A 14,198-nucleotide genomic window follows, 5' to 3' on the forward strand; every position below is an offset into this window, starting at 1 on the left:
ATATCCTGATGACATTATCCTTCTAAGCCGGTCCAAGTCTAGTCTTGTTTCTAATTTTAATATTTTAATTAATTGATTTTGAAGATTTAGGCCTTTCTATCAGTTTTGAAAAATGTCAATTTTTTGTTATAAATTGTTTAGAAGATAATGTCAGGACGACTCTCGGTTGCGGCAATGGTGTTGTTTTTCAGTCTTCACCAATAGTCACTTATTTGGAATTGCCCTATGCTGCTTCGAAAAGAGATTTTAAACCAGTCATGGCATGTTCAGATGAAACTACGCAAGGCATTTGGTCTTTTAATTCGTTTTCCGGGTCTTTACCGTCGGGACGTCCTTGGTCGTATGTATAGCGCTGTTGCTCTGCCTCATATATTGTTCCTATCCCTCCTTTTCCATAATCTCCGACCTTCTGATCTTTCGCCCATTAAAGTTTCTTTTTTTAAATTTTGTAAATTTTTGCTTGGTTTTCCCCTTTCTTTTAGTAACACTGAGATTGTTTTAAAGCTTAAAATGAAGGATCCCGTAGTCTGTATAAAGAAAAAATATAAAACATTTGAAGACAAGGCAAAAAATGTCCTTTTAGGCCACAATTTGTTTCTGTTTTTTAGTAATAATTCTGGGTCTTGGTGATTTACAGGTTAAATTATTTAGCAAGTGTTTTTGCATCTTTTTTTCTTTTTGAGGTTTGATCAATATTTGGTATTTTTTTTATTGTAAGTGTTATCGTTTGTCTTTTCCTTACATTTATATTGTAGCCTACTCCTCATTTTTTGAGGGAAATAAAGAAAACAAATAAATAAAAACAGGGTATTTCAGAAGTCGTTCTTAAGCAATTCGGACAGAATTCAAACTTTAGCGTAAAAAGCGAGGCGCTGTGGAAGAGTAGCCCCCTTCATATATGTAATGATTTTCATTAATATCTTATGTATTTATTTTATGTAATATTTTATGTTTTCCCCTCATTTTAGAAAATAAGCCAAATTTTCTCAGGCTCGTAACTTTTAATGGGCAAGACTAAACTTTATGAAACTTATATATTTGAAATTAGCATAAAAATTTGATTCTTTTGATGTATCTATGTGTACTAAAATCAGTGTTTTAGAATTTCGGTTACTATCTAGCCGGGTCCCTCCTTACTTACAGTTCGTTACCACGGACTGTTTAAAAGAGCCATAGGGCTTCAATACATTAATAATCATTTATTTATTATTGTTATTGTAATTATTTTACAAGGGGCAATCCATATGGAAGAGCTGGTTTTATAAACTTTGGAGTTGCTCATTCTGTGGAAAATTGAAAGTTTTAGTGCTCCTGTAATATAAAATAATTAAAAATACAAATATTTTCTTTTATGCTTAAAATATTGAGAAAAAATAAAACCTTGAATTTCTGAAATTCCATAAATCACTATACATATATATTAAATATTCAACTTGTTTTCATATGTTATTTCCAGTCGCTTTGATTATCATAATTTTCTTATTTGCCGTCGACTATTGTAAAAACTAAATCACACTCTTCAAAATAAATACAGTTTTCGATAAAACCCAACTGACGCAATACAGTTTAGACTTTTACGGTTAGGGAAGGAGATCTGGGCAGTAGCCAAGCTCCTTATTGTAGCATTTTTTTTAAGTTTGACTTGCATATTCAATTTAATTTTTACTCCTTTTAAGATTTATTGAGTCTTCTATGCTAGTACTTACTTTCTTTACGTTTTCTATGATCTTTTGCTTTAATCTATGTTCGTTTGGGTTTCATTTGTTCTTAAATAGTTATTAGTGATCGTTTTGACTTAGAATTATTACTGGATTTTATTTCTGCTGGTCTTTGGCTTAAGATGGTTTTTTATTTTTCTTTGAAAACTTTTTTTATGGGAAGTTTTTCAAAATAATAATGCACAAGAAATCCAAAAAGGGGCAAACAATCAATCACGAAAATTTGCTGTGCCTTCCTAAATAACAATTATTCTACCAAATATACCATGAACGTTGGAAAGGGGTTATAACGTGAAATACTGGATGGTCCAGATAGAATTAGAATGAGACTATGATAAAATGCTATCTACATTTTGTATCAACATCTTGGAGCCTAAAAATGTGACATTTTTGCAGTAAAATTAGTAGACCAGGAGTTTTAGCACTGGATAAGAATTTTCGCCATTACCGATTTTAGTACAAGTTTCAAAAGAGGCTGGATAGAACTTGCAATTTTTGCTTAGCTTGAAAGGTTATGTTCCGTGGTTTTAAGTATAACCAGGTTAATTGAAATTTTTTTTAAACACTATTCCTTTAAAAATTTCAACTTATAGCTGGATAACAGGCCTTTAAGCTACGAAACATCTGGAGAATAATGTTCACCAACCGCGGAGCATGAACGAACCATGGTCAATGTTTGGGATATTGTAACTACTTTTCATTTCTACTGTCTATTTTTCATGAAATTTCCCTTCCTCTTGTCTTTTTTTATGCTCAACAACTAAAGCTATATGTTTAAATTTTAAATTTAAAGCTATAAGGATAATTTTAAATTTTGGATCCATATTTCAAGCCCAATCTTTTTATTGTAGGTGACGCTACCGATATCCGCTATTTGGTTATGCAGAACTGTGACTTGGTGATGGTTGGTGAAGAATTCAGTAGAAGACCTTATGCTCTTGCTGTTCAGGATGGCTCACCCTTGAAAGATCGACTAAATGAAGCGTAAAACCCGTTTTGAAATAATACATATAAATGATATAGCTGAGAGAGAGGGGGCAAGAGTGGGCAAAGAAGGGAAAATAAGAATGTGAGGTTAAGAATAACCAAAAAATGCAAAAACAAAATTCGGAACATCGATTAACCGACTAAAGCTTCAATAAAAAGTAACAAGTTTTCAACTCACAAGAAACAAAGGGAATAAAGATACACATCTTAAAATTAATCAAGCTTTTAGAAACCATGCGGTTGTATTTTTGGCAAAAGCAAACAAAACGCAAGAAAATTTGGTTACTTATAAAGGCTTGGGAGAGTTCTTGAGGACATTAGACTCGAAAGATGGTTGAAATATGTTTGACAAAGTGATATGAATGTATGTGTGGCAAAGAGATATGAGAGAGAGGAGTGAAGCTCTAATTCTTCCACTTTTTACTGAAGTAGCTGAACTGTGTCCAGATGCTGAAATCAGCCTTAGAGTGCCGAGATGGGCTCTGAAACATGCATATAGGGACAATTCCCCAACAGCTAAAGAGGATCCTGAGACGTATTACCAACTTTTTGTATTTATCGTAATTATGGACTACTTCTTGAATCAGCTGCGTCAGCAATTTCTTAGTCAGAGGCAGTTTCTGGAGTCACTGCATTACCCACTTCCTAAGCACTGTATTTCCCTTAACTAATAATTTGACGATTGATGCAATGATTCCCGTTACTACGACTACATGCGAGCGTTCTTTTTATGCTCAGAAAAGAATTGAATCTTGTTCCGAGGTCAGTAATGGCTTCAAGGATTGGCCTTTATTAACCACACATTGGAATGTTCCAGTCAATGTAGAAGAAAAAATTCAGAAAATTGATTAACCGATTCAAACTTCAATAAAAAGTCACAAGTTTTTAACTCTTTTATTCAAGTGGAATTTGAAGAATCTCGGAGCTATGGAGGTGATAATTCGACTTATTAGACCTAAAGGATGAGGTAAACTTAGGACACCTGGGAAGACCACCGTTCGATGAGTACCAAAATTATATACCACTGTTTGGCAAAGACCTTGAACCCTTTGTGAAAGTTTTAATTAATGCCTTTTGATTTTGGACAACTAAATCCCTACAATAATCACAAAGTTGTGGTCAAAACGAGAGCTAGTCTCATAATAGTAACCTCGAATATGCCATAAGTAAGTCCGGAAACTCTTAGATTTTGGATTTGATAGAAAATAGACACTTTTTGTGGACTCTATCCCACATCTTTTGATTTTCCGCTTCTATACTGTAATCTTAGCCTCGGATTTACGGTCAGTAAAATTAAATATCCTGAAGCGCAAGCTTTGGCTGAAGTCATGCATGCTTTTTCAACCACACATAAAACCTTTCGAATATAAGCATCTTCTTATTCAGCAATGTTCAGTACTAACCTGAAGTTAGTAGCACGAACTGTGGTGAAAACGTAAAGTAATTTTCAAAGAAAATAGTTAACATCTATTCATTTGTAACTTCTTTTATAATGCAAAGTTGTCCTAATATGTGTCTTTAAGCCCACTTTGCCCCCTCCCCCTCCTTTAAAAAACAAACAAGATATACAGAATAGGATACTATATTGTCGTATCAAAGTTTCTTGGGGATGCTAGCTTTCATATATATGCATATTGGAGAAGGGAGGCTTTCCACCTCCCATAGAATTGGTGGGAAGCATCCCCCTCTGAGTAAAGATTAGAGTAAAATTTGTTTAGAGTACAAATTTATTTGAGTAACTTGTCTCATTATAGTAGAATTGGCATTGTGGATACTTATTCTAGAGCCTGAAGCTTTATTTGCGTATGCCCTAGACCTCATTTGCATATACCTTAAATCTCATTTGCCTATTCCAGTCGGCACCTCATTTTCATAAATCTGCCAGGACATGATTAATATGTATTCAAACTTCACTGAATAAGTGGAATGACAAATCAAGCATACCGGTTTATTCGAATTCAAATAGGCTAGTAGAATCAGCTTAATCAGAAGAATGTACACTTAAGTAGACCGAGTTATTTGAAAAGAAATAGAATGGTAGAATCAGCGTAATCAGAGGAATGAATTCTTAAGTATTCTGTTTTATTTGATTTTAAATGGAAAAATAGAATTTTTGATATAATATTGAACTTGAATTGACAGAATGGATTAAAATAGACATAGCGTAACCGCTTGTATCAGCATATTCATGGGAATGACCGCTTATATCAGCTCTTTATTTTGAGGCAATTTTTGGTCACTCATGTCCCACCTCTGAATGCCCTCAGTGCCCATCCCCCAACTTTTTGTTCCCCTCTTTTTGTACTTAATTTTCTTGAATTTTTAATTTTGTTTTATTTTGCTTTTACTTAGCAATTTTCTCCACTTTTTTGTACATGTCTCAAAATGACATAAAATATACTTAAAACAAAACAAATTCACTTGTGATATTTTCGAAATACGAAATGAAGAAAACATAGATACGTTTGTGTCATGATTTTCCCTATTATGACACAAATAATCTTTCAGGTTAGCTGCCAAAAAACAAAATTATCACTAAAAACTTGTTTTTCATTATTTTCCTTTCATTTCAATGAATTTCCTTGTTTCGTCTAACTTTATTCATCAGTCCTGGCTTAACTTTGCTGAAGTAAGGATGCTGGTGCTATTTATTAAGAAATTCGTTTTGGTTTTATTGGTTGTATGTTGTTGTAAGTTTTTTTTTCTCTTATATCATTATGCTTTGCTGAGGACGGTCCCTGGACATAGAGCTAATATATTGATTCAAATTAGATTTCGACTGTATTAAGAAAATTATTTACTATTGTTCTTCTTGTATCTGATTATTGTGATGGGAAAGCAGTGTAGTCTTCATCGCCATTTACTGTTAAATGCAGTTTTGACTGCAATAAGCTGAGGCGACTTTATAAAATACCGAGTGTTCTAATTACTGGAAGAACACCAAAACAAATCAATAAAAGCCCTTTTATATAGAACAAACTCAGCTAGTAGGTATATTTGGAGTGTCTTACTTGCTTACTGAGCATCAAAAATCTACTAAAGGGACTTTTGACTACAACAATCATAGGGGACTCAATAACTTCCGAATGTTTTTAGCTGATGGCTGAGCACAAAAAAGCTAATAAAAGCACCTTTGACTACAACAGACTCAACTTCCTGGTAAATTCCAAATGTTATAACTGATGCAGGGTATCAAATTTTTTTTAGAAAAGCACATTTGCATGAAAAGAACTTGGTTAGTAGGTAAATTTCAAATTTTTAGTTGAGGACAAATTCTGAAAACCCAAAAAACGCATTTTCGCTACAATAAACTGAGGGAACTTGATAAATTCTGATTGTGTTAGTTGTTGACAGATTATCAAAAAATCAATAAAAGTACTTGTGACTCAACGAACTCTGCTACTTGGTAAATTCCTTCTTTGAATTGGTGACAGCTTACCAAAAAGTTGAATAATAGCACTTTTGAGTAAAATAAACTCAGCTTGTTTTTAAATTCTGAGACTTAATTGGTGCCCGAATATAAAAAAAAATAATGAAAGCACCTTTGCGTACAACAAACGCAGTTAGTAGGTAAATTCCCGACCGTCTTATTTTGGACTGAGCATCAAAAATTTAATACAAATATTTTTTCATGCAATAAGTTCAAATAGTAGATAAATTCAAAGTGTTTTAGCCTCTTACTGAGCATCAAAATATAATAAAAGCACTCTTGACTTCAATATACTCAGATTGCTCATAAATTCCGAGTGTTTTAGATTCTGGCTAGGCACCAAAAAAATTGATAAAACACTTTTTACTATAACAAACTCAGCTGCTTGGTAAATTCAAAGTCTTTTAAATAGTGATTGAGAATTAAAAAACAATTAAAAGGCAGTTTTGCATAGAACAAACTCAGCAAGTACGTAGATTCCAAATGTTGTACGTGCTGACCGAGGATAAGAAATTGAATAAAAAATTTGACTGCAATAAACTGAGAGAGCTGATTCATTCTGTGTGTTTTAGTTTCTTACAGAATACAACAAAAAATCAAGAAAAGCACTTTTGAGTACAACAAACTCAGATGGGTGATAAATTCTGAGGGTTTTAGTTACCAACAGTCTTTTCATTGGTGACTGAGTATAAAAAAAATAAACAAAAGCTCTTTGGCATACAAAAAGCACAGCTAGTGATAAATTCCGATTGTCTCATTTGCTAAACGACTATCAAAAATTTAATAAAAGTGGATTCGAGTGCAATTAACTTAGGGAGTTGATATATTCTGAGTGTTCCACTTACTGGCTGAATACCAAAAATTTAATCAGAGCACTTTTAACTGCTAAAACTCAGCTTCTTGGTAAATTTTGAGTCTTTTAATTGTTGACTGAGTATCAAAAAATTTAATAAAAAACATTTTTGCATACAACTCAGCTAGTAAGTAAATTCTGAGTGCCTTTATTCCTGAATGATCATAAAAATTTTATTAGAGGCATTTTTAACTACGATAAACCTAGATAGTTGGTAAATTCTAACTATTTACGCACACAGGCCACATGAGCTTGAAGATATATTACATTAGGTTAACAACTTTTATGATAGGTTCGTTTAGGTCAGGTTAGTGTGTCTGGCATTGCTGTAGCCTCGATTTAAGTCAAGAGTACTTTTATCAGATTATTCTGCTTGGTCAGCAACTAGAACATTCGGAATTTATCTACTATCGATGTTACTTCCATGCGAGAGTATTTTATAATTAATTAATTTAATACCCAATCACCAATTAAAAGACTTGAAATTTAATAGGTATCTGAGTTTGCTGTAGTCAAAAGTCCTTTTTACTCTAAAATCAGCTAAAACCCTCGGAAATTATTAAGTCCTTTCGGTTTATTGAAGTAAAAAGTACTTTAAATTTTTGGTGCTTTGTCAGTAACTAAGGCATTCCAACTTTATATACTATTTGAGTTTGTTGTATGAAAACATGCTTTTTATTAATTTATGGTTCTAGGTAACAATCAAAAGAGTCAGAATTTACCAAGTAGCTGAGTTGGTTGTATTCAAAAGCGCTATTATTATTTTTTTGATACGTGGTTAGTACCTAAAACATTTGGAATTTACCAGCCAGCTGAGTCTGTTGTACTCAAAGGGCTTTTATTTTTTAGTTTTTTGTCAGCAGCTGGAACACTCGGAATTTGTCAACTCCCTTCGATTATCATAATTAAAATTGCTCTTATTAAGTTCTGTTGCTCAGTCGGTAACTAAGACATTTGGAACTTTCCTACTAGGTGAGTCTGTCAAAGTCAAAATTGTTCTTATTAAATTTTTTTGGTGCTCAGCCAATCAATAATTTAGGTTTATTGTAGTGAAAAGTGCTTTTATCAAATTTCTGTACTCAGTCAGCAACTAAGAATCTCGAAATTTACCTACTACTGTCACCAGTTAAAAGACTTAGAATTTACCAAGTAGCTGAGTTTGTTATAGTCAAAAGTGCTTTTATAAATTGTTTGGTACTCTGTCAGTAACTACAACACTAGAGTTTATCAAGACCCCACAGTTCATTGTATTCAAAGTACTTTTATTAGGTTTTTACGCTAAGTCAGCAACTAAGACACTCACATTTTGCCTCTTATCTGAGTTTGTTTTACGCAAAAGTACTTTTTTATTAATTTTGTGATACTAAGACACCAATTAGACTTGGAATTTACCAAGTATCTGATTTTGTTGTTCTCAAAAGTGCTTTTATAATTTTTTGGGTACTCAACCTTCAGCCACTGCACTAGGATATATATATATATATGTATATATATATATATATATATATATATATATATATATATATATATATATATATATACATATATATGTATATATATATATATATATATATATATATATATATATATATATATATAATATATATATTAATATATTATATTAATATATGTGTATATATATATATATATATATATATATATATATATATATATATATATATATATATATATATATATATATATATATATATATATATATATATACTTGGTTACGACCCTGTAAAGGACTGACCGACTATTTTTTAAGGTCAGAAAAAAATTAAGTCTTTGCAAAACACATATAGCTCAAAAAAAGAAAGATACAATGTTCTTGGACGTTAGTAGATTACAAATCAGGACACAAGACATCGTCGACTCCCCGGCACCGGCTGGAACTAGCTAGTTCCAACAGAATTTCATCGGTGAATTTCAAGGTGCGGCCCCGGCTCGGCTGTTTCTAGAGGTTTTGTTATTTAATGTTTTTCCCCTAATTCTAACTCAAGTTTATCGGTTTTTTAAACTTGAAGTTCCATAAGTCGAACGGATTGTACTGGAATCTCTCTTGCAAAGAGAGAATTATAGATGTGGCATTTGACAAATCAAGCCAGTGTTTGCAAGCACTGAAAAAGGAAGGCGTTGACTTACGGAACTGGGTCGGAATTTATGCAGACACAACTAACTCAGTGATGGGCTGTTGTCATAGTTTGTCAATGCTCATAATATCCAAGTATCCCTGGGTTGTGATTGTGAAGTGCTCGTGCCATATTTCCCATTCTTGAGCTCAATTTGCCTGCAAAAAGCTGACTAATTTTCCTATTTTACTATTTTACTTCCTATTTCCTATTTTAGGCACAATGCAAAGTAAATACATGCATACTAGCAATGTCAAATATAAACCCAAGTTCCTGAAAGAAAGTTTGTTGCTCTTGCTCCTCCATGATGGCTTTCTTTTCAAAAAAACTACAAGAGACCTACTAGAGCAATGGGATACCTTGACACTTTACTGGACGGATCTAGCAGTTGAAGACCCATCACATGGTAGTAGCCGCCAGGTTTTATTGACACTACGGAATCCCTATCAGCGGGTACTAATGGATTTTGTAGAGTATGTTCCTGGAATATTCAACGAACTCAAAACGCTTTTCAAGAGTGAGGTAACCATTTTTTTTTAAGTAGAAAAGAAGTAGAATATGTAATGAAGACATTCTGCATGAACTTCCTTGCTGTTTGCTAACTTTGGAACAAAAAAAAATATCACATGTAGATGTTGCCAAGAAAGACAATTACCTTAAGCTTGACCACGTGTATCTAGGTTTGAATGCCGAAAGCTGCCTTCCAGATTTAATGTCTGATCCCCAATTCACCAAAAGCAGCAAAAAAGTATGAGTATGCCCAGGGAATTTTACAAAGAAGCAGTAACGCAAATTCAGAAAAGATTCTCGTTTGAAGGTAAATATACAAGTTTGTTGAGCTTGTGAATCCGTGTTTCGCTCTTTCAGGCGAAGCTAAAACTCGGCAACCTTTTTTCACATCCTTTGGACTTCCTTAGTGGAACAAAGCAAGCATTTTAAAGGGAATGGCGAGATTTGGTTTTAATTTGCCTCCAAGATGACATGAACTGTGAAAATGTTGACTTAGTTAGTGTTGATTTGTCATCTTTTTCCAATTTTCAAATGTAGTAGTAGAAAGAGTCTTTAGTCTCTTAAAATCGATCGCGACTTAAAAGCACAGTCGACTACCCAGTCCCATCCTTTGGACTACTCTTCAATTGAAATATAGACTAAAACGAAAAGACAGCCACAACCACAAGGTCGTTGATGATTCACTTAAAAAGCTGGTTAAATATAACCCAACAGCTTTAAAATTCTAAAGCAGATGACTTTCTTCACCGTTAGAACTGAAATGTGAAGCAATATTCTTAAGTGAATTCCGACTTTGTAGTCGGAAGCTTTTGAAGTGTTCCTTGGTCCAATCGTATTCGGTTTAGCAAGCTATCCAGTATTTTATCTGATATTATTCCTTTCCATTTATGTGCCGGTTTTACAATGGGGGGGTCTTATGGTTTCGTCGGTCTTGAGGAATCTCTAATTCAATTAGAGTAACCAAGCGGTACTTCAGGAGTCAGTGTAACTTCCACGCTCCACGGATTTCTACGTGTCCCGTCTCTGGCGGTTCGCAAGACCGTCAGGGTTCTGATAAGTGTACTTTTCCCGTGGTATAAGAGTTCTACGCTACTAGGTCCCAGGCACCATTAGCATTAAACCCCCAATTCGCCTTCTTTCCCTCGAGGAAAGATCTCTTGCCTTGCTAAACCGAATACGATTGGACCAAGGAACATTTCAAAAGCTTCCGACTACAAAGTCGGAATTTTTTGCTACTTTTGATGAATTGAGGATCAGACATTCAATCCGAAAGGAAGCTTTCGGCATTCAAACCAAGATACACGTGGTCAAGCTTAAGGTAATTGTCTTCCTTGGCAACGTCTACATGCGATATTTTTTTGGTTCCAAAGTTAGCAAACAGCAAGGAAGTTCATGCAGAATGTCTTCATTACAGATTCTACTTCTTTTCTGCTTGAAAAAAATGGTCCCCTCACTCTTGAAAAGCGTTTTGAGTTCGTTGAAGATTCCAGGAACATACTCTACAAACTCCATTAGTATCCCCTGATAGGGATTCCTTAGTGTCAATAAAACCTGGCGGCTACCATGTGACGGGTCTTCAACTGCTAGATCTGTCCAGTAAAGTGTCAAGGTATCCCATTGCTCTAGTAGGTCTCTTGTAGTTTGTTGAAAAGAAAGCCATCATGGAGGAGCAAGAGCAACAAACTTTCTTTCAGGAACTTAGGTGTATATTTGACATTGCTAGTATGCATGTATTTACTTTGCATTGTGCCTAAAATAGGAAGTAAAATAGTAAAATAGGAAATAGTAAAATAGTAAAATAGGCAAATTGAGCTCAAGAATAGGAAATATGGCACGAGCACTTCACAATCACAACCCAGGGATACTTGGATATTATGAGCGTTGCCAAACTATTACAACATCCCATCACTGAGTTAGTTGTGTCTGCATAAATCCCAACCCAGTTCCGTAAGTCAACGCCATCCTGCATCAAGTTCGCTAGGTTCATTGTAGTCAAAAGTAATTTTCTTAGATTTTTGATGCTCAACCATTCCAAATATACTCGATAGCTCAAATCTTTGTATGCAAAAGTCCTTTTCATTAAATTTTGATACTCAGTTAACAATTAAAAGATTTAGATTTTACCCACTAGCTGAATTTATTTATTTTTGTGCTCCATCAGCAACTACAACAATCGAACTTTATCAACTCCCTTAGCTTATTGTAGTCAAGAAAATTTTATTAGTTTAGAAGCACTGTCAGTAACTAAGACATTTGGAATTACTCTGAGTTTGTTTCATTTGAAAGTATGTTTATAGTTAATTTTTTGGTATTCTGTCAGTAACAACAACACTCGATATTTATCGAGTCCTCTCAGTTTATTGCAGTCAAAAGAGCTTTTATTAGGTTTGTGATGAACAGTTTGAATCTCAGTTATTCGTAATTAACGTACTATCTGAGTTTGTTCCATTCAAAAGTGCTTTACTATTATTATTTTTTATACTCAGTCACAAATTAAAGGATTTGGAAGATACTTTGTAGCTGAGCTTGTTGCTGTGAAAAGTGCTTTTATTGTTTATTTTGGCACAGTTTATTATAGTCAGAAAAGCTTTTCTTAGATATTTGATACTTAATCGGAATCTAAGGTACTCGGAATGTACCTATAATCTGAATTTGTTCCATACAAAAGCTTTTCTATTATGTTGTTAATAGCCAGTTACAAATTAAACAACCTCGGAAAATAATATGTAGCTATATTTGTTGTAGTCAAAAGTGCTTTAATATTATTTTTGAATACTGTCAGCAACTAGAACACTAAAGTTTATCAAGTTCAACAGTTCATTGTATTCAAAAGTGCTTTTATTAGGTTTCACCCACAATCAGCAATTAAGACTCTTGGACTTTACCTAATATCTGAGTTCTTTCTATTCAAATGCACTTTACTATCAATTTTGATACCCAGTCACCAGTTAAGAGGCTTGGAATTTACCAAATGTCAGAGTTTTTGAAGTCATAAGGGCTTTTATTAGTTTTTTGATGCTCAGCCATGAGCTAATACACTAGGAATTTATCAAGTCCCCTCAGTTATTATAGCCAAAAGTGCTTTTGTTAGATTTTGGATGCTCGGTCGGCTACTAAGACATTCTGAATTTACTTTCTAGCTCAATTTGCTGTATGCAAAAGTGGTTTTATCTAATTTATGATATTCAGTCATCAAATAAAAGATTTAGAGTTTACCAACTAGCTGAGTTCGTTCTATGCAAATTTCTTTTTAACTAAATTTTCCTTATCCTTAACACCAATTAGAGGACTTCGATTTATCTGGTATCTGATCTGTTGTAGTCAAAATCGCTTTTATTATTTTTTGGTTCTCAGTCAGCAAATACAACACTCGGAATTTATTAACTCCCTTAGTTTATTGTAGTTAAAAGAAAATTTATTAGATTAGAAGTGCAGTCGGCAACTAAGACATGTCGAATTACCCTGAGTTTTTTCCATGTCAAAGTAATTTTAGAATTATTTTTCTTTTGTTAACCGTCAGTAACTACAATACTCGGTATTTATCGAGTCCCCTTAGTTTTTTGTAGTCAAAAGAGCTTTTATTAGATTTGTGACTCTCAGTCGAATCTATGGCATTCGAAATTTACCTACTGTCATAGTTTGTTCCATGCAAAAGTGCTTTACCAATAGTTTTTTTATACCGAGTAATAAATTAAAGGACTTATGGAATACTTAGTAGCTGAGTTTGTTGCAGTGCAAAGTACTTTTATTTTTTATTTTGATACTCTGTCAGCAACTACAACACTCAGAATTTATCTACTTCCTCAGTTTATTGTAGCCAAATACTTTTATTCGATTTTTGATGCGCAGTCAGCAGCTAAGACATTCGGAATCTACCTACTAGCTGAGTTTGCTCCCTGTAAAAGTGCTTTTATCATTTTTTTTAACTCTGTCAGTAACTACATCAAAGCCTTTCTTAGATTTTTGATGCTTAGTCAGAATCTAAGGTATTCAGAATGTACCTTCTATCTGAATTTGTCCTATGCAAAATGCTTTCTATTATTTTTTTATACCCTTTCACAAATTAAAGGACTTGTAAAATACTAAGCAGCTAAGTTTGTTACAGTCAAAAGTGCTTAAATATTATTTTTTGGGTACTCCGTCAGCAACTAGAACACTAGAGTTTATCAAGTCCCCACAGTTTATTGTAGTCAAAAATGCTATTATTAGGTTTTTACGCTAAGTCACCAACTAAGTAATTCGGGTTTTGCCTACTGTCTGAGTTTTTTCCATTCAAAAGTTGTTTTCTATTAAATTTTGATACCCAGTCACAAATTAAACTATTAAAATTTACCAAGTAGCTGAGCTTGTTGTAGTCAAAAGTGTTTTTGTTTGGTGCTTATCCATTAACTAAAACACTCAGAATTTATGTACCACCTTACTTTATAAAGTGTTTTTATTAAGTTTTGGATACTCATTCAGCTACTAGGAAACTTTTCTGAATGTACGTAGTACTTGAGTCAGTTGTATACGAAATTACTTTTGATTGATTTTTTTTTTCTCAGCAACTACACAAAAGACTGTCAGCA

At 33.4% G+C, this 14,198-nt stretch overlaps 1 protein-coding gene across 5 annotated transcripts in view; it reads left to right on the top strand.

Annotated features, from left to right (window-relative positions):
* The window catches only part of LOC136024936 (ionotropic receptor 25a-like), a 121,117-nt gene that overhangs the window by 97,247 nt on the left and 9,672 nt on the right, over positions 1–14,198 (top strand). For all 5 annotated transcript variants that reach the window (XM_065700524.1, XM_065700523.1, XM_065700527.1 and 2 more), the window contains one exon: positions 2,570–2,702. In XM_065700524.1, the coding sequence (XP_065556596.1) occupies positions 2,570–2,702 (133 nt within the window). The remainder of the gene's footprint in view (positions 1–2,569; positions 2,703–14,198) is intronic.

This window comes from Artemia franciscana, chromosome 3 (assembly GCF_032884065.1).
Source record: "Artemia franciscana chromosome 3, ASM3288406v1, whole genome shotgun sequence".
NCBI lineage: Eukaryota > Metazoa > Arthropoda > Branchiopoda > Anostraca > Artemiidae > Artemia > Artemia franciscana.